Here is a 22258-nt window from a genome sequence, read left to right as displayed (position 1 = left end):
TCGTCCCAGCTCCCTCATTGTGCGAGGTAACAGACCTTAGGATTCTTCTGAGCCCAGGCTGAGGTAGTTAAAGGCTACAAACGTCTCATCCGAGATGAATGCTTTTCCCTGATGCTGCCACTGCACCAAGCAGATGGACCGATACCATCATCAAGTGAAAACAACAGCCCACAAGCCTACGTTCACTGACTGCCATGGGATACAAGGTGTCTCATGATGTGAACGCTGGAAGAGTGAGGGATCCTATCTGCATGTTTACCCCTGACAGGAAATGAACTGCTTGGAAGCTTCCAGTGAGAGAACCTGGCTTCTCATCCTGTGTTCTTTCCCCAAAGACAAAGATGCACAAAGAAATGAAACTGGGCAATAGGTTGAAGACCCAGCAATGCAGGCCCAGCAAGGCAACATCCATGATAGCTTTCCCAAGGTGGTGGTGGTAGTGAAATGCTCACTCCTCCCAGCAGCTCTGCCTTTCTTCTGTTGACTCCAGCAGCACCAGCATCTGAAAGGAAGGTTCCTGAGCCACATCTCAGCCAGGTCCAGTCTCACTGTTGCTCGCTTATTGAGTAAATGTGGAGCTTTACAGTCAGTGTAGAATTAAAACAGCCTTGCAGGAAAACCAAAGAAGAGTTCCGTGCATTCTTCCCACTAGGCTCTCTCCTCACAAGGAAACCCGTGCCTCCTCCATTTCTTCCAATATTATCAGACTGGATTAAACAAATTAGCAGATGAAATGGTGGGTCCACATGATTCCCTATCATGGGAATAGTTTTATCAGAAGGTTTAAAGTAAAACTCCTAAGCCTATTTCTATCTCTGTTCCTAGGGTCTCTGGCCCAGGAAAACTCCCCAGCAATGTGATAGCTTTGGCTTTTTCCCAGAATCAAATCTAACTCCACCAACTGTGGTTGTGTGATCTGGGCAGTCACTCAGATTCGGTGTGTCTCAGCTGTCCTCAACTGCAAAATGTCCTCATTGATAAAACGCTGGTAAACATATGGTGCTGGAGGTTGCTATTACAAGATGACGTGTATAAAGCACCTGGCATGTGACAGATGCTCAACAGATCTGGGGCTCTGAACTTCAGGATTGGGAATGAGCTGGAAGCAACTGTGGGATTATGGATCTAGCCAGAGATGAGAATTCTCTAAGAAATTGGACAAAACAAGAAAAAAACGCTAGCAAGCAATGAGAACAAGTATGGGCTAGTGGCAGGACTCACCTGGGTGCTGGTCAGTGTTGCCTTCTGCCTTGAATGCCTGGATTAGCAGGCATGAAAACACATAATCTCCTAAATAGCATCCTTGTTTTTAAATTAGATCATGCGTGTGTGTGCTCAGTCATGTCCAACTCTTTGCAACCCCGTGGACTGTAGCCCGTCAGGTTCCTATATCCATGGAATTTTCCAGGCAAGAATACTGGAGTGGGTTGCCATTTCCTTCTCCAGGGATTCTTCCTGACCCAGGGATCGAACCCAAATCTCTTGCGTCTCCTGCACTGGCAGGTGGATTCTTTACCACTGCGCCACCTGGGAAGCCAGAGTTCCTTATTAAACTAGACAATGTATATTAAAACATTTTGAAAAATAGAATATGCTATAGCAACCCAGGAGACAATGACAATGTTAGATGCTTAAAGTTGTAATAAACAGAGAACTGTTAAGGTTGTCTCATAAATAAGGGAAGTAGGAAACGGAAGGGTGGTACTGTAAAATATCTGTGGAAAATAGCAATCTTAGTCCAGTAATCAAAGCCCATAGGAAGCTAAGAAAAACCGAGAACCCAGGTTGCACAAAGCCTTTACAGGAAAACAGCTCTCAGGATCCAAGACATTTTGAGGGGCCTAGGACCTTGTCCCATTTCAGAAGCAGAAATTCATGGATCCCTACTCCTCCCCCCACCCCCGTAACACTCAGCTGTTCTGTTTCCATGTGTCTTCTCATTTCTCCTTCAAGTACTGTGAGTGAGTACTCTTATCTACATACTCCCAAGACAGTAACTGACTAAGCCAAAGAGATTACCTATGTCCCCATCTAGGCAGAGCTTTTACTGCCAGACTAATTTTTCCACTACTGAGCCCATGGGTTGGTTGCCCTTGGGCCAGGTGCTCACCCCTGATCCTATCAACAAAGGGCCAAGGGGAAGAGTCAGGTGAATCAAAGCACAGAACTCTTGGGACCTTTGCCCACAACCAGATCTATTTTTGGCCTAGAATGCTTTTCTTAGAACAGGATTCCAAGCATGGTGGATGATGACAGATTATATGATTGGAGAAGGAAAAAAAAAAAAGAAAGAAACTTCAAGCCTAACATCAAACTAAAAGATTCAAAAAGTTAGAAAAATTTAATTTTAAACCTTATGAAATATTTCATAGATCACTTTCAAACATCTCACTGCTTAAACAAAAGTTCAGATCATACAGAAAATCTTGCCTTACAAAAAAACTAGAGTTGAAAATGCTTAGGCCAAACGTCATCAAACTAGTTGAAACAATACAGAATTCGTAGACTAGAGGAGCAGAGTACCACAAGATGGCAGCATCGTCCCTTCTGTGTTTCATCAGGTTTTAAGTCTACGGTGTTCATCTGTTGAGTCTTTTCTAAGAAAACTATTCACCTCTTCCTTGAAGCCATTTTTAAGAAAACTGAACAGAGCCCTAGTTAATACAGAAGGAATAAAGCTACAATAGATGTGGCATCTATTCTTCTACAGTCCAGTACACACATTATCTCTGAGCTCATTTTATTCCCAAGATCTTGGGACTGCCTATCTTTTTAAATCTAATTGAGTATGTAATCAGGAATAGAAGCAATGGCTTGGATTATCCAAGGATTACCGGCTCCTAAGCCATGTTACAATTTCAGGAACTTAATCTTTTTAATATTCCCTATTTGGCATTTATGTAATACAGGTTTTTATTATAGCCATTTTAAATATGTTTATCTCTATTAGATTCAATTCAGTCGCAACTGTGATGGCTAATTTTACATGGTAAGTTGGCTCAATCATGTCTGACTCTTTGCAACCCCATGGACTGTAGCCTACCAGGCTCCTCTGTCCACAGGATTTTCCAGGCAAGGGTACTACAGTGGGTTGCCATTTCCTTCTCCAGGGGATCTTCCCAACCCAGGGATCGAACCCAGGTCTCTCACATTGCAGGCAGATGCTTTACCGTCTGAGCCACCAGGAAAGCCCGGGTAACTTGGCTAGATCATGTTATATAGTTATTTGGACAAATACCAGTCTAGATGTTGCTGTGAAGGTATTTTCTAGATGAGACTAAAATATAAATCAGCAGATTTTAAGATTTTATTTTTACTCCCTTGTACCTAGTTCAATATGCCTTTTGACTCTCCTTTTCAAAGTCCTAATAAAAGTCAAACCTGGAATGGAAGTGAGCAGCACCTATGCACACTTACCCAGATTTGAGCCTTGCAGGCCTCCTGAAGCACTTTGGGAATATGCATGATCTACACCAGAATGAACAGCTAGCTACAACCTTTTCTTCAGTTTAAGATGAAGGGACAGGAGGGGGAGATGTTAACCTAAAACAGGTGAGTATTATTATTATTCTTCACATGCCTATAAGCCTCCCTTATTTCAGGGTACACAAAATATACATCACTGTTCCCTTCTATTTCAGTCTTAGCCTTTCTTTCTCTCTTACTCAACTACCATACTCAACCCACTCCAAATTTTACTTATCTTCTCTTTGACTGCCCTGCCTTCACACTGTATTTCTTTGGAATTTTTGCTTTAAGTGCTTTTTAAACTAGTCATTAGAACCGTCTCCCTTGACTGCTCCCTTAAACTCTCTTAGTGGCTCTGAAAACAAACCTACTGAATAGTTTCACTCAAATGTTGACCTGAAGACTAGATGGGACCTGGCCTCATACATACTAGCAGAGCTAAACTAGAACAAATCTTGAATGTCTAAGTCACCTGTACAAGCATAATTTCTGAACAAATATATAAAACAGGAACCATCTTCCTTCAAAAGGAAAGCCTAGAGACTAACTTTTAAAAATATGTGCACAGTGAGGTCTGGATGTTAATGATTAAAAATCACTGCTTTAGAGGAAACTATATATATATGTGTGTGTATATATATAATTTATTTATAAAAGAATCTAATGAAATCTGTAGACTCAATCCTGAGAAACTCTTATATACAAATCTCTTTGAGAAATTTATAAGCGTTCATGTCTCTTTCAAAAGCCATTCACAGAAGTCCCTCCTCCAGAGACCCAAGGACTACCAGCTTAAAAAAATAAAAAACTTGACCTAAAATATTCTATTATAGTTGGAGTTTCCATAGGCTATGTATGGTCCTCATGAAGCACTTTTTACCAAACCACTGAAAGTATAACTATTATTCTCAAATAGTGAAGAATTTTATAAAGTTGGGTTATTTCAGCTAGAATCTTTTCATAACACTTGCCATCACCTTTTCGAAAAGGATCTCATGAGCAGACCAGTCATTCTGTGACACACCTACAGAAAACACTAAGAGGAAGATGACAGGAGAGGAAAGCAAAGGAATAGAATGTCTGAATAAAGTACATAAAGGAAAGTGTAAAGTGCTGTGTGCACACCAATGCTTGATAGATGATACTGGATAATTCACAGACCTTTTTTTTCTTTATTAAATGTGTAAAAACGAGTTCTCATTTTTACAAGCTCAAAATCAGACAAGTATATGAGGGTATATAATTGGCATGTATAAACTGTACCCACCAAAAAGCTCACTGCGGACACAATCCATACTACATTCAACGTCTGCATATTTACATGATATTTCCTGCAAAGTAAATACAAAATTAATTCCCATCACTTTAGTACGTATGTGGTATACATACTGAAACATACACAAACATAATCAAAACAAAGGCAGTTTTTTCAAACAAAATACCAAAGGCAATTTTTTTCAACTCAAGTACCAATTCATTATTTTGTACAAAAAACAGCAAGACTAATTTAAGGGTTCTGCTCAGTTTTAGTCAGCAAGATATGTGTGTATGCTACTGAAATACAGCTAAAGTTTTAGATTTTAATTACCAAGGTAACAGTACTTCTATTTTACAAATGACCTAAAAATAGTGGTGTGTGCTCAGTCGCTCCGTAGTGTCAGACTCTTTAAAACCCCATGGACTGGGACTCACCGGGTTCCTCTGTCCATGGAATTTTCCAAGCAAGAATACCAGAGTGGGTTGCCATTTCCTTTTCCAGGGAATCTTCCCAAACCAGGAATCAAACCCAAGTCTCTTACAGAAGTCTCCTGCACTGGCAGGCAGATTCTTTACTGCTGCATCACCTGGGAAGCCTCAAAAATAGTGGATGCCAATACGTATTCTCGACATTTTAAGAAATCTTCAAAATGTAAATACATTTCTAAAAATACATGTACCTTGCCATTCATTCAATAAACATGATCTGTTTTAAAATAGATCACAAAAATTCAATTTACCAGAATTCTATACCTATTTCCTGACTATTTATTTCAGTCTTAAATCTGACTTTGTATCAAAAGCAGTAGTTTAAGAATTTATTCATAAGATTAATCCCAAGAGTTACTGGGTAGCTTTCACATTATTTTATTCCTTATAAATCTAAATCACTACAAAGTCTCAACCAGTGACTTGAATCAGTCCTTAAATCAGACTTATATCTAGGAGGGTCCTTAAAATGTGCATGGGCCCTATCTAAGAACTAATGAGTAAAAATCTTTCAGAAACATTTTTTTTTAGTTTCCAGGTGATAATATGCAGCCTAGAGTGGAAGACTCTGACCTGGATCACCAGACCAGTGGTTCTCAACTTACAAAGTACATCTGAGTCACTTGACAAAACTTTTTTAAAAAAACAGGAAAAAAAAAAGAAAAACAGATTTGCTTCAGTAGTTTGAGAGTGGTGTCCAAGAACCAGCATTTCAAATAATCTTTGCAGTTGGACCACAAACCACTCTTAAGAAACAATGCACAGATTTTGTCAGGCTGTGAATGAGTACATTCAGCAGTTTAGGTGACGCTGTCCTGCCAGTACTCATGATCCTGCCACCCCTCGTGATCCTACCACCCCAGTAGTTTTAACTAATGTTTTGAGGGTAACACACAGCCTTTAAAAATCAAATATATTTCTACTCTTACACATAAGGTCAAAGTCAAGTGAACTGTGAGATCATAATTCACTCACTAAAGAAGGAAAAAGCTCAAACAAATTTTAAAAATCTTTAAACAGACTTGTTCTAAGCACTCAACGTAAATCTAAATGCCTTCCCCAGCCTGGGATGTGATCAGAGGTAGTGCTTCCAGCTCACCAAATGTGATGTAGTTTATGAGAGACAAACATTCTAATCATAATCTGTAACCTAACCTACTCTGTAGAGCCTCTGTGTAACAGAGATTGGACATCAGCTGGATATTAAATAATACTAAAACAGTGAATAATACACTCTTAATTTAAAATAATGAAACTTCATAATATTTCCCTCACATAATAAATTTCTACATTTAATACTGGGGGGGGCGGGGAACCTAGAAAACACCAAGGGTATCATGCTACCTCCTTTGTGAAGAAGCTATTTACTAGTTTTCTACCATTTTTGTCATTATCTGTAAAATGGATAGTTGCCATGTATAACTCTACTTCAAGAATTTTTTTTAAAAGCACAGAAAAGTAACCACACGTAAGGCCACACAGCAAATCAGAGGCTAGCTGGAAATAGCAACACTTTCCACTTGGGAAGTCAAGTTCATTATCTTATCAACTTCACAACTGTTTCTCACAGAGTGTGATGACTAAAAATTATGAATATTTAAGTGCATTTGTGTGCAAGCTACACCACCCTCACCCAACTTTAGGAATAGATATAATCTACTTTGAACCCAAGAACTGCATAAGAACTAAACAGCAACAACAAAGCTAGGAAGCAGCTAAAAGTCTATGGTCAGTGGAACCTCTATGGCATCTTGTTCACCCATCCTATATCTAAGATGCTAATATTTCCCGTGTACATACTTCTCTATCACATTCTTCACAAAGGCTTATACCACCTCTTTTCCAGGGGCATATGTGATTAAACAGTTGGCATTTCTTAACCAAACAATGAAAAGGCAACTGCCAAAACCTAGTATTGTATTGTCAGAAAGGCAAATCATTTCATAAAATAAGAAACTGAAACTTTCAAATCCACAGTTTTTAAGAAGCTAAACAATGCATAATGAATTTTAACCACTTAAAGAGTCTAGACTATTAAAACAATCAAACCATTTTTCAGTTTATAAATGACCTAAGGTCAAAATAATGAATTTAAAAATTAAGCAAAACAAAGTTGAAAAATTATACAAATATCCAAACCAAGTGACATGTCTTCTACTTAGAAAAAAAAGCTTCTTGAATGGCTGAAATGAAGAGAGAGAGACAGCACTCCTGGAAAAGGATTTCGAAACAGAACACAGTGGCATAAGGCACTACCTTAACATTAAGTCTACACTGGATCATCTTAAATCCAGAACATGAACAGGAAAAGGAAGGATACAAACATCTGACTTCTCACGTCCTTTTAGCTGGTTTGGCAGTTAACTGCTTTTCTCTTTCAAGTTCCTTCTCTCGTTGCTGCTCCCTTTCCAACTCTTCTTTTTGTCTCTTCTGCTGCAGTTTAAGTGCTCTTTTCTAAGTCAAAAAAAAAAAATTAAAAGCCAAGAGAACAAAAGGCTTATAGGTTATGGCCTAGTTTAAAAGCAGTAGTGCTAGTGGTTATGGGGAGATGCAACTGGGAGGTACAAACTACTGGGTGTAAGACAGGCTCAAAGATGTGCTATACAACAGGGGGAATATAGCCAATATTTAGTAATAACTGTAAATGGAAAATAACCTTTACAAATTAAAAAAATAATTTAAGTAATGGTGCTTTTATATAGTAATAAATTTCATATTTAACTTTTAAATTTGTCCTGGGCAATTTTTTTACTGACGAATAGTTGCTGTACAATGTAAATTATAGGTATAAAATATAGTTATTCACAATTTTTAATGTTCTGGGTAATTTAAAGTCTCCTTAATACAAAAAGTTTGTTACTCAAAACTCCTATTAAATGACAATTACAGTGACATATTCAGAGACTGTGAGCCCACTAGCCCAGTTATTAGTAGAAAAGCCCAGTGGGGTTCATAAGAATGTGTATTAAAAGAAACTAATGTACCATGAATTAAGTATGTGATTGTATATGAATATATAAAAAGTCAGAAAATGAATTCTGAAGAAAAAGAGACAATCCTCTACTTCTGTAAAGATCGTAAAAGAATTTTCAACTCACTTTCAACTTTGATGTCTTTTCATGAAGCATCAACATCTCTTTTCTTATATTCACCAACTTGGCATGATAGTGTTTAGCTTCAGTGAACTTAAGATGGAAAAGTAAAATGAAAAGTCAGCTTAGACTGAAATATGAAAATGGATAAATAAACCAATATCTAAGTGATAGTTCTTTCTTCCTAAATTAGTCAAAACTTTTGAAGCTTTAATTAACTCCACATTTTAATTCCAAAAGTTCAAATTTAATTTAAACCACTAGTAGGGCTTTTGAGAATACTGAATTCAGTTCAGATTGATTAAAAAAGTTACTAAACATAGACATTTATATTCTGTACAAATAACATTTTGCCTTAAAAACATGCAGTATAATCCTGAAATTTTAGTAAAACTATCCAACAATGGTACCAGTTTCATTCAAGAAAAGTAAAGCACTCTGTACTGCCTCTACAAGGGAGAGGCCGAGCAGGGTACACAGGACAGTTGAGTCTGCCCATCTGGAAAAACCAAGCTGTGGCCAGGGAGCCCTAAGAAGGCTGTGGACAAGTTTGGTGATGTTCTTTGGGCTTCTGAAGTCAGACCAAGGAGAACAATCTCTGTAAGGAGCTTTTCTTCCCAATGAATGTTAAGTACAGACTTTCCATTTCAGCCAGAGATAGGAGAGAAGGAAAAAAGCACTTCTTTCTCAGGAAGCAAGGTTAACAGAGAGAGAAGATGAGGTAACAAAAATGAAAGGTGTCAGTAGTGAGCTCAGCAGCCTTAATGTAGCTACAAGTAAAGTCAGAGTCTGATGAGCTCGCGAGCTTACAGACCCTCTTTCTCTGGCCTTCTATTGATCAATTCTTACATGACAATCAAAACCACTCTTGGGCTGAGAGAAGGAAAAAGAGGAAGACTTAGCTTCTACCCCTTCAGATGGAAGCAAGAGTATTACATCTGCTTGGTTCTTTCATTTATCCTTAATTCATTCAACAAATATATGCTCTGCTGCTATATGAACTCAGTGGGAAAGACAAAAGTCGGTGGGTTTTGCCCACTTCCTTCACAAATCAAGGACTACTGACTAGAAGACTTTGTATTTACGACCTAACACTAGAGAAGGTGGACTTGGTTTCTGATTGTTATAAAAGGAAAACATTAATCCACAACATTTTCCAATGAAAAGTCCATTTTTTGACATATGTATGAAATCCCACAAAATCATGCAAACTACACTATTTCTAATGTTCAGGGTAAAGAGAAAGGTAGCCACAAGTTCCTTATTTCTGTTAATTCTCCATTTCTTAAAATAAAGTGTATCAGTTCCTCTCATCAAAAACCAAAAAACCAAGAAAAAAAAAAAAGCTAAAAACCTTCTGGTGAAATTCAACTGTTGTCACTTACATTGAAAGATATAAAGAGTCTGTCAAGGACCATCAAACAGTCTCTTTCAGCATTAATTTGTTACGGCGTTACAAAAATGCCATACAATGAAATAAATGCTAATTTTAAAAACCATGTACTTGATAAACAGAGATGGTCTTCCTTAAGGGGAAAAACAGCACCCCAAAAATTCCTTACATTTACTTTTATTAGTTTTTACTTATGAGAAGATCTATTCCAGATTTTCATATACAAGTTCAATTTCCTATCACAAGTTTAACATTTGAAAGTTAACAATTCAAAACAATAGAAGATCTAATAAAGTAAATCAAGGTTTTCTGTTAGACAACACATTCTAAATTTTAAAAATTAGAGAAAAAAAATCTCAAACATACATAAGTACAAAATTGGGAGGATAAAACTATTTCTAAATAGTTGTCTGTAAGCTGTCTCTAAGCTATTGTCAACTAAATCATACTTGGGAGTAAGTGCTGACTCTGCGATCCCATGGACTGTAACCCATCAAGGTCCTCTTATCCACAGGATTATCCAGGCAAGAATTCTGGAGTGGGTTGCCAATTCCTCCTCCAATGGATCCTCCCGACACAGGGATTGAACCCACATCTCCTGTGGCTCCTGCATCGGCAGGTGATTCTTTGCCACTGAGCCACCTGGGAAACCTCCAAATCATACTTACCAAAGCATTAATGTCCAACATAGAATGACATTCTTTAAATTTTGAAATTTCTTGCTCCAATGTGTCTAATAGTACAACTTGGTTCTGTCTGAAACAAAAGCATACAGCCAAAATAAACTCTATATACTCTAAGTGATGGTTCAGTAAAAGGAATCACATTCATCTTGGTTAATGTTAAAAGTAGATTAAGTTGGAAATTTATTGACTTTCCAATGCTTATTTAGTTTAGCATAATCTTTTTCAAAATAATATTCCAAAGCCACATTCTGATAACTAAATATGTCTTTTATTCTGGCCTCAATTTCAGATTCCAGTAACATCAAACCATTTTTAATTATTTTATTACTTATTTCTAGCAACTCTCTGTACTATCCCTGAAAAAGTTTTTTTATACTATCTTGCCCAAGAAATCTGATGTTTTATATATATATTAAAATTGTAACATTACCATAAAGGAAAAGAAGTCATGAATTTTTAGATTAGAGCTGGGAAAAATGCAGTATCAAGGGATAATAACCAGTTGTGTGATCTTGGAAATTTCGTTTTTCTGGACCTAAATTCATTTACAAAGTAAGAAGGTCATACCAGGTGATTTCTAAGATTTCTCATTAAAATCTGATTCAAAACTTTCTATTGAAGAAGAGAAACCAACTTCTCTGATATTCTTCTCCAGATCAACCAATGCTAGTATCACAGGAATAAGTGACACTGGGGGCGGTGGCGGGGGGGGGGGGGGGCATCCATTTAATTAAATACTGTGAAGAATAATATAGACAAACAAAAGTATGACATGATGTGCTTGCAAAATTATGTCAAACAGAGAACAATGATGACAAAAAGAAATAGCAAAGAAGAGACTGAAGCGCAGTTATAACATCTCATTCAGCACACAAATCCCACAGGTCATAAGTGTCCCTTCAGCTCTGAATGTAGACAACGGAGGGTGAAACACTGAATGGATGAGAGGAGAACTCAGCAAGTCAATGATCCAAGACAAGTAGGACAGCAAAAACACCGTGTTAAAACTGGAAAACATAAAAACAAAAAGAAACTAAAAGTGGGTTCTTCCAAAAAGATTGATAAAATTGACAACCTTCTAGCTAGACTAACAAAGAAAAAGAGAAAGACACAAATCACTAACATAATTTATGGAAAGGGAGTCACCACTACTTATTCCATAGATGTTAAAAAGGATAATAAAGGAATACTTCAGATAGCTCTATGCCCACAAATTTGATAACTTAGAATGGAAATGACTAATTCCTTGAAAGACGCAAACTACCAAAACTCACACAAGGAGAAACAGACCATCTAAGTAGCCCTATACTTAAAATTAGCAACTTTCCAAAAATGAAAGAACCAGGAAAGATGACTTCACTGATGGTTTCTACCAAACATTTAAGGAGGAAATTATACCAATTTTCCACCCTCTCCTTTAGAAATGGAAGCAAAGGGGGCACTTTCCAATTCATTCCATGAGGCCAGCATTATCCTTAAGTCAAAATCAGATAAAGACATTACAAGAAAGGAAAACTATAGACCATTATCTTTCACAAACATAGATGCAAAAATCCTCAACAAAATATCAACAAATCAAATCCAGCAATGTATAAAAAAGAGTTATATACCACAACCAAGTGGGATTTATTCCAAATACACAAAGCTGGTTCAGCATTTGAAAATCAATCAGTGAAACCAACCACATCAACTGGTTAAAGAAGAAAAATCATATGGTCTTTTTTTTTGTTTTGTTTTTTGTTTTGTTTTTTTTTTTTGGCATATGGTCTTATCAGATGCAGAAAAAATATTTGACAAAGTCAAACACACATTCATGATTAAAAACATTCTCATCAAACTAGGAAGAGAGGAACTTCCTCAACTTGATAAAGAATATCTTTAAAAAAAAAAAAAAAAAAAAAAGCCACATCATCTACTAAGAAACTAGAAAGTTTCCACCTAAAGATCAGGAGCAAAAGGATATCTACTCTCAGTAATCCTAGGCAACATTGTATTGGAAGTCCTAATGCAGTAAGACAAGAAAAGGAAATAAAAAGTATACAATTAGAAAGGAAGAAATAACACTGTCTTTATTCACAGAAAACATGATTGCCTATGTGGAAAATCCCAAAGAATCAACAACAGCAAAAGAAAACCAGGAAAGAAAATATGAATACAGCAAGGTTTCAGAATACAAAGTTAATATACAAAAGTCAGCTGCTTTCATACCTACCAGCAATGCATAATTAGAATAAAAAATCAATACCACTGACAATAATCCCTGTCCCATAAAATAAACTTTGGTATAAATCTAACAAAACATATATAGGCTCTATATGCAAAAACTATTAAGTTCTAATGAAAGAAATAAATGAGATCTAAATATGGAAGAGATATTCTAAGTACATGGAATAAAAAATTCAACATGCTAAGATAGCAAGTCTTCCCAACTTGATCCATAGGGTCAATGCAATCTCAATCTAAATCCCAGCAAGTTATTTTGTAGATGTCAACAAACTAATTCTAAAATTCACATGGAAAGCCAAAGACCCAGACAAGCCAAGACATACAGAAGAAAAATAAAACTGGAAGATTTATATTACTTACATTACTAAATTTCAAATTTCATTACGGAAACTACAAAAATCAAGATAGCATGGTATTACTGAAAGAACAGAAACACTGATCAATGGGACAGTCTAGAAAGCTCTTAACTTGACCCATATATTTCTTTTTTCTTTCTCTGAAGTTTGCTTCAGCTCAGTTCAGGTCAGTTCAGTAGCTAAGTCGTGTACAACTCTTTGAGACTCCAAGGACTGCAGCAGCACAGGATTCCCTGTCCATCACCAACTCCTAGAGGTTACTCAAACTCATGTCCATCAAGTCGGTGATGCCATCCAACCATCTCATCCTCTGTTGTGCCCTTCTCCTCCCACCTTCAATCTTTCCCAGCATCAGGGTCTTTTCCAATGAGTTAGTTCCTCACATCAAGTGGCCAAAGTATTGGAGTTTCAGCTTCAACATCAGTTTCCAATGAATATTCCAATAAATATTTAGGACTGATTTCCTTTTGGATGGACTGTTTGGATCTCCTTGCAGTCCAAGGGACTCTCAAGAGTCTTCTCCAACACCACAGTTCAAAAGCACCAATTCTTTGGTGCTCAGCTTTCTTTATAATTCAACTCTCACATCTATACATGACTACTGGAAAACCCATAGCTTTGACTAGATGGACCTTTGTTGGCAAAGTAATTTCTCTGCTTTTAATATGCTGTGTAGGTTGGTCATAGTTTTTCTTCCAAGGAGCAAGCGTCTTTTAATTCCATGGCTGCAGTTATCATCTGCAGTGATTTTGAAGCCCCAAAAAATAAAGTCTCTCACTGTTTCCACCATTTCCCCATCTATTTGCCATGAAGTGATGGGACCAGATGCCATGATCTTAGTTTTCTGAATGCTGAGTTTTAAGCCAGCTTTTTCACTCTCCTCTTTCACTTTCATCAAGAGGTTCTTTAGTTCTTCGCTTTCTGCCATAAGTGTGATGTCATCTGCATATCTGAGGTTATTGATATTTCTCCCAGCAATCTTGATTCCAGCTTGATTCATCCAGCCCAGCATTTCTCATGATGTACTCTGCATAGAAGTTAAATAAGCAGGGTGACAATATACAGCCTTGACGTACTCCTTTCCCAATTCAGAATCAGTCTGTTGTTCCGTGTCCAGTTTTAACCATTGCTTCTTGACCTGCATACACATTTCTCAGGAGGCAGGTCAGGTGGCCTGGTATTCCCATCTCTTGAAGAATTTTCCAGTTTGTTGTGATCTACACAGTCCAAGGCTTTGGCGTAGCCAATGAAGCAGAAGTAGATGTTTTTCTGGATCTCTCTTGCTTTTTCGATGACCCAGCGGATGTTGGCAGTTTGATCTCTGGTTTCTCTGCCTTTTCTAAATCCAGTTTGAACATGCGCAAGTTCACGGTTCACGTACCACTGAAGCCTGGCTTGGAGAATTTTGAGCATTACTTTGTTAGCGTGTGAGATGAGTGCAAATGTACAGTAGTTTGAGCATTCTTTGGCACTGCCTTTCTTTGGGATTGGAATGAAAACTGACCTTTTTCCAAATTTGCTGGCATATTGAGGGCTTATCTTTCCTTAACACTTAAGAAGTTTACTATTTATTTATCATATTCAATTGTTATAAATAGTAGCTGAAATTACTATCATCCTCATCATCATTGTCTAGATGCCTAAGAAGATAAATGGGGCTATTCAAACACTAAATTTCAGCCAATGTCCTCACCAATTACTTTCCATTTACTTGATTCCCAGCTTTTTATACATAAAGTGTTATCTAGATGTGCTTTGCTTGCAGAGTTGCTTACCCTCCTTCAGTCTATCATACATCACCCAAACTCACTCACAAAATCTGTATGACTTTTCTGCCACAAGCACTGACTGGTGTTAAAATACAAGACATAACACACACTAGGAGTAAAAAAATATCTCACTCAGAACTAGCAGAAAACTAGGACTATTACAAACTCCCTTAACTGCAGTAGGGTACCACATGTAACAGAACACAGTATCATCTTTGTACTCATTTATCATCTTCAAGCCCAAGGATTGTAACATTGGTTACTAATATTTACAAAATGGACACAGTTGTTGATTACTCCTCTCCTTTTGCCCTAATAAAGGCTTGTAAGATCAGTTTTCAAAGAGTAAGCTTTGGAGCAGCAGCTGTTCATAGCGAGTTTAAAGTTGACCACCACAAAAAAGAAATAATAGGCCAGTGGGGGCAATCCAGAGAGGTCCTAACCCAAGAGAAACTCAGATATTTGTTTCTGGATGGGAACTGATAAAGTCAGAGTGTAATTTCTGCATATTGATCTCACTCTGGGTTCACTCTCTGATCACACACTATGGGTTCCATTCTCCCTTATCCAGTTCCTGTCTTAGCTTATTCCCCAATCTTTTAGTTAGCTAGTGGAGCTCCATTCCATTAACTAGGACTGAAATGGGTCATCTCAAAAACAGGTAATTAGAAATTTCTGGCATCTCATGTGAACCAACAATAGAAAACAAATGTGACCCTCATGGAGACAGTTTTGCAACTCTACTCAGAAACAGGTATAACCCATTTGCAACATTCCCAAGAGACAGTACTTTCCTAAAATAGTGGTGAGAAACCAAAACTAACCAGCATCTAGATAAGATTTAGGCATACTTCTTGGAAGAGACCAAATACTCTAGGAGCATTCATCTCACTTTTCACATTTAAATTACAGTATAGTATATGTGTAATTTAATTACTCCATGTCCATTTGCTGTCACAAAAGATAAAGAAATACTCTATTGTATTATATGTTACAAAACATTATCCCTAATACAGTATATACTTTACTTATGATTATGCCAGAGGAGAGATGAGGGAATCAGTGGTTTTTATCAGCTCACGTGAGTTCCTGGAGAGCTTGTTTTGATCTCTGCAGATCTGGCAAGTAGTGAGAAAGCAAGCCTTCTGCCAGTTGCTCCACAGCTTTGTCTTCTATGGTCAAGTCCTCTATTAACCCTTCATCTGGAGAAGTGTCACTTAAACCTGTCCCTGAGCAAAAAATCAAATTTAGGAAGCTTTTAAAATGACACAGGGATAAGAGAGTAGTAGGGATGGGGGGAAGGAGGCTGGCGGCGGAGCTCAGAGTACACACACAGGATACTGTAAGTATCTTCTTTTTTTTAATTTTTACCTTCTGAGAAGCCTCTAAAAATTAAGCTATGAGCACTCAAAAAGTATTTTTAAGTTACTAGCACAAGGTTAGGTCTAGATTAAAAGAACATTAACACATGCAATTTCCACATTTATGTATTTTTCAGGGTAGAGGATTTAGGGTTTTCAATGAATTATTAAAGGAGTCCGAGGCCTGAAAGGAAGGAATAATCACTGAATGGAAGCAAGAAATTCTTCTTTTCCAAATTATACATATTTTAAATGCAATGCCTAAAAATATTTTTTTTTTCAATTTGATGGATTGAAATGGATGAGCATTTATTTTGCAGACAGCCTGATATATTAAGTGTTAAGTGTTAGTCGCTCAGTCGTGCCCGACTCTGCGACCCCATGGACTGCAGCCCACCAGGCTCCTCTGTCCATGAGATTTTCCAGGCAAGGATACTGCAGTGGGTTGCCATTTCCTTCTCCAGGGGATGTTCCCAACCCAGGGATCGAACCTGGGTCTCCTGCACTGCAGGCAGATTCTTTACCAACTAAGCTACAAGGGAAGGGCCTGATATATTACTTACATGTAAAAGGACAGTTGTTTTGTCAGCTGTCAGAGAGCAGGAGAGAGATTTTCTAAGAATTTCTCCTCTCTTGAGATTCAGTAACTAATTTATCATAGAAAATAGTGTATAGCAATCGTCGCTGTGTAAATATAGACATGATGCCAGGAAATATTTTATTCATATTCTTCCTTTTAATAATAACAGTGTAAGCACTGTGCAAGGCATTAAAAAAAGTCTAAATGAATACCCATCAATCACTACTCGTACCAAGAAAAATACAAAACATTTTCTAAATAAGGTTCAATGAATTGTAAGATTTTAGAATCACTGGTCTAGAATAAAAAAAAAAAGTGAATGGTCACATTATCAAAACTGTAGTCCACAGCATTTTAAAACTAATATTAAACTCTGAAATACCTCTCTTTAACCATAATCTGGTAATAACCTGTAATATCAAATTAGGTCATTATACAGAATATGTTTACCACAATAGACTGTCTATAGCTCTTTTCCAAGTATACTTTTTACCACATATTTAAATTTTGGCAAAAAACAACATGCTGAGAAAAACAACATGCTATCATATATTCAAAATTAGCTTTTAGAGATCAAAGTAAAATAGCATGGCTTTTATTTGGATCCTGAGAAACACATGAACAAACTGGATTCCCCTAGGTTGCAAGGCAATATTAAAACAAGAGCTAGCTAGAAACTGAAGCACTCCACAAATGAAATAAAAATGTAATGCGAAAAGCAAAGTATGTACAGAATTGCCATTGTTGTACCATCAGATGGGAACCTAATAAAATATATCTGATAATTCATGCCACTGCTAAAGGCTTCTTTACAAAATTGTGCAAACAGCAGCAACTCTCTTTAAAAATATATAGAAAACAAAAGTATCACAGATAAGCAGAAACAAATAAAAATATTTCAACCGTAAGGAAAAACAACCAATACACCTTTCTTATGCCATATAAACATTTTAATTCACAGACACTACCCTCCCCCCCACCCCAGACTTCTGATTAGTATTTGGAAGAGTCTAAGCTACTCGTCTTTTTACACACATTTATTCCCTAAGTTCAAGGTACTTTATTGTCGGAGACAAGAAACTTTTGCTGCATGTATTGTATGCACTAGTTTTTGAGGTTACAATAAATTAGGTAAGTCCCCTTCCCTGAAAGGGCTCAATACAGGGGAATCAGAGAATGTGAGAGGTGCCCTTGGATGAGAGAAGGATTACTTTCACCAGGGATATTGGGCAACAATTCTAAAGGAATTGTGGGCATTTGAGCTAAAGCTTGAAGAATGGGATAGAATTTTCATTTCTTTCTTTTTAAATGTTACTCATTGTAAAAAACTTAAAATACAATAGAAGAGGGCATAACCTGAAAAGTAAAAATATGCCTTCTCGCTCTCTTACTCCAGACAGAGTCACACTGAAGTTTTCTTAAATAGCCTTCAAAAATTGTCTCTGAAAACTCATGCTTAAACCTTGTTTTTATCACAAATGAAATATTGCTTATACCACAACTTTTCTCATAAATATGTATCTCAGGTATCATCTGTATCAACATATATGAATTTACTCCATTGTTTTTAACATAATACAACTCTACCATATTTTGTTTAACCATTTCCCTGCTGTTATGGACTGAATGTTTGTGAGCTCCCCCAAAATGTATACACTGACGTCCTAACCTCCACTGTAAAGGCATTTGGAGGTGGGAGTCTTTGGGAAATAATTAAGTTTAGATGGGGTATGAGTGTAGGGCCCCCATAATGGGATTACTGGCCTTAAAATAAGAGGAAGAGAGACCAGTACTCTCTCCTTCCACCCTGTGAGGGCAGAGTGGAAGGCAGCCATCTGCAAGATATGAAGAGGGTCTTCACCAGGAATGTATTTTGCTCACACCTACACCTTGGACTTCACAGCCTCCAGAACTTCCAGGAATAAATGTCTGTTGTTTAAGTCACCCAGTTCATGTTATTTTGTTATAGCAGCCCAAGTAGACTAAGACACCTAGAGAAAATAAGACATCTATTTCACTTTGTGCTATTTCAAACAATGTTGCAGTGAGCTGTGCTTATCTTTGCATATCATGTCACTGTTTCTGTAGAATAAATTCTTAGAACTAGGTTAATGGGACAAGGGGTTTATGCATTTGTTAACAGACATTGGAAAACGACCTTCCTAAGAGAGGGCACTAATTTACACTTCCACCAACAACCTACAAAGGGCTATCTCCAAATGGGGAAGAATTCTAAGACTGGAGAGAAAGGGATGCAACATGAGTAAAGGAAGAAGCATGGGATTGCTCTGGAAAGAGAGGTTCGTTTGGGGTGTCTGGAGCATGAGACATATTTAGTAGTGAGCTCTAAGACTATGCCGCCGGCAATGACGACCCCTGAGTGCCAAGCTAATGTGTTTGGCCCTTAATTTAGTAAGGAGCCATTTATGGTTTCCAAGCAAGTAAATGACACGATGGGCCCTGTATCTTGGGGCAGTGATGTGGCAGTGTGATAGATGGGATAGAAGAATAAGAGACTGGAGGTGGACTGGCCTTACAACTGTGATTGTTAAAGGGTGAAAATACAAAGGGGAGAAGGAACTTGTAGGGTAGAATCCCCTGGAATAGACAGGGGTGGGAGCAAAGAGTTAAGAATAATGTCAGAGTTTCCAGAGCTCATGACTTGGCACCATTAATAGGATCAGACATCTACTTTTATTTAAGTACATGCTGCAGGGTAAGATTAGGGCAAAATGACCATGTTAAAGTATGCAGAAAGCAGATGTAGGAGCAAGCAGCAGAGAGACCCGATCTGCATTTACATACAAGGAAGTCATATTTACAGAAGCAACTTCTAAAGGTGTGAAGAGGGAGATCACGGAGGAAAAGCATGACCAAGAAAGACCTGAGCACTATTTCGGGGTAAGGTCTATATTTCTGGAACAGGAAGTACAAGTAAAGGCACGTCCAAAGTCCTGCAGCCTTTCTTATCTAGGGTTCCTCATCTGAACCACAGAACACAGCAACTGTTTCTCAATTCTCCCAAGGATGGTACATACACGTACATAGTACCATTATGGATGCAGAACAAGTCGATTCATTACATTCAATAGATGCCTTAGGCCATTCAGGTTTAAATCTTTCCTTGAATTCGGGTTGAGAAAGACTGCTGGAGAAACAGGGATGCAATAAGGTCAACAAGCAAGACAAGCATTTCATGAGTGAGTGGTCAATAATACCGGATACCTCAACTCTCTGAATAACAAACCAATCATCCTGGCAAATCCATCTTCAACCACTAACTTGTAACAAAGAGCCAACAGTGTGCTGGAGTCATTAAGCAAATTCAGAATGGCTTCACTTTCAAACCCCACCAACAGCACCCCAAACGCCGTTTTTTCCCACCCCGCCTCCACCCCGAAGATCTCGTTTCCCGCCCCGTCTTCTGGGTAGGAAGGCCAACAGGGCAAGGTTCCCTTATTCCGCGCCGTGGCCAGAGTCTCGGGTCAGCAGCTGCTGAAAGGAACTTACTCCCGCCGGGCAGCACGGAGACCCACCCACTTGGGTCAGACCGCCCGCCCCGCCCAATAGCACTTACCCGGCGTCAGGTCCCCGGCCTCCAGGCCTTCGGGTGGCCCTGCCAGGACCCCGTCCGGGGAAGACGGCCCAGGAACACTCATGTCCCTCCCGCTGGGAACAGGGAAGGGGCAGTTGCACAGACTGTCAGACGCAGTGAGGAAGCATGGAGTGCGTCCAGAGCCCACCCGGACAGAAGCGACGGTAGCACCCGGAAGTGACGAAAGCGGAAGATGGCAGGCTCTGGGCACGTGACCGCGGGCCTTCCCCCACCCACACACCTTTTTATCCTCCCCCACCCCCGGCGCTTCTAGGAGTTCGAGCTGAAGTGCTAACCGGGTGGGGACTGGGAGTCAGATGAGTCAGCAGCCGCGGGCCTCGCGTCCCCGACTCTGGTGGTCGGGGGGCGGGATGAAAGAGGCGGTGTCGAAGGGGCTAGATTGGTCTCCAAGACCAGCGAGCTGTATGTTGAGCCTGGGCTAGCAGTCGGACTTTGATCAGTAGGCCAGTCGCAGCTTCTCCGTTTTGTGTCCTTATTAAGGAAATACCTTAAGGACTGCAATTTGAACGCATTAAAAATTCACGTTTAGCTCTCTTCAGCCTTGCTAACTAGGAGTTTGTCAAGATTTATCTCTCCTTGTTGATTGTAGGTGAACGATGTAAGGCCTGGCTGGCAGCATCTACTGAACAAATTACCGTAAACTGCACTTACTGAGATCCTATGGGATGATGTCATGAATTTTTATGAAAAACAGTTAGAAATGGGCAAAAGCTGCCTCAGACCAATAAAATGATTACCTCCTTACTTTTGACCCTCTCACTTAAACTGTAATAGTGGCCTGCTAGTGTTGCACCCCCAAATCGCCTGTCCAGTTTTCTATTCAACAGGCAAATCTGTTTTCAAAAAAAAATGAGACTGTCAAGCCTCAGAAACTTGCTCCCCAATTACCTTATCAGTGCATTCACACAGCTTCCTCTTTTGGCCTTCTCTCCTCTCAGGATTAGGTGCTCATTACTACCTGTGGTAAGCAGAACATGCCCTCACCAAAGATGTCCACAGATTTCATCCCCAGAACCTGTGAATATGTTGTTTCACTAGGAAAGAGTAATTAAGGTTGCTAGTCCCAGAGACTGTAAAATGGATTACCGGAGGTTATTGAGTGGATCTGAGGTATCACAGGGGCCTTCAATCCTGGAAAAGAGAGGCAGAAGAGAGTTAGAAAGGAGATGTGACTATGAAGAATGACTAGAGAGCTGCAACGTTGGCTTCGAAAGTAAAGGATGAGGGTTACTGACCAGAACTGCGGTGACCTCTAGAAGCTGGAAAATACAAGGAAGTGGATTCACCACTAGAGCCTCTAGAATGGAACTCAGCCATGTCTCAGTTTTACCCCAGTGAGATCTGTATTGGACTGCTCACCTACAGAACTCTAAGATAATACATAAATTTGTATTGCCTTAAGTTTGTGGTTGTTTGTTAATAATAACATTTGGAAAGTAATAGGAATAATAAAGTAATGCACTATCTTTCAAACGTCCTTTGTTTCATCTGAGCATACTCCCCAAAACTATGCCCTTTCATGCATGGAATATTTTATTATTTTCAAAGTCTTACTCATCTTTCAAGGCTTGGCCAAAATAATAACTACTGTAAAATCATTCACAATTCCTCCTCCCCTTTCAACTCACTTTCAGGAATTACACTAATAACCTTTTCCTAACTACAAAGCATCCTCATGCTCTTTAGCACTTAATCCATTCTTGTATTAGTTGCATCTGTTGACTTCCTGTATCAGATTGCAAACTCCAAACAGAAACTTATTCACAGAGCACCAAACAGGTTCTAAATGAATATTTACTGAATGAAGTATTGATTCTCCAGCCCCAGATTTGAAGTATCTATAATCTCCAAAGTCTGAATTACATGAATGGCACTTCATAAATCCTGGTAACCTTAGCTGATTGTCAGTATTATCTCCTAACCAGATACTAAAACCTTTTGGAATAGACCCTTGTTCAATGAGTT

General features: G+C 38.5%; 1 protein-coding gene across 1 annotated transcript; it reads right to left on the bottom strand.

Annotated features, from left to right (window-relative positions):
- Positions 1 to 4620: 4620 nt before the first annotated feature.
- BLOC1S6 (biogenesis of lysosomal organelles complex 1 subunit 6) lies at positions 4621 to 20455 on the bottom strand. Its single transcript, XM_043920339.1, has 5 exons — positions 20255 to 20455; positions 15818 to 15965; positions 10368 to 10455; positions 8313 to 8399; positions 4621 to 7668 (listed from the first exon to the last, which is right to left on the bottom strand). Exons 1-5 carry the CDS (start codon positions 20334 to 20336, stop codon positions 7549 to 7551), a joined length of 525 nt encoding a protein of 174 aa, XP_043776274.1. The 5' UTR covers positions 20337 to 20455; the 3' UTR covers positions 4621 to 7548.
- Between the last annotated feature and the right edge of the window lie 1803 nt (positions 20456 to 22258).

This window comes from Cervus elaphus, chromosome 12 (assembly GCF_910594005.1).
Source record: "Cervus elaphus chromosome 12, mCerEla1.1, whole genome shotgun sequence".
Classification (NCBI taxonomy): Eukaryota; Metazoa; Chordata; class Mammalia; order Artiodactyla; family Cervidae; genus Cervus; species Cervus elaphus.
The sequence above is the reverse complement of the archived record's forward strand: the minus strand, read 5'-3'. Positions and strand labels throughout refer to the sequence as shown.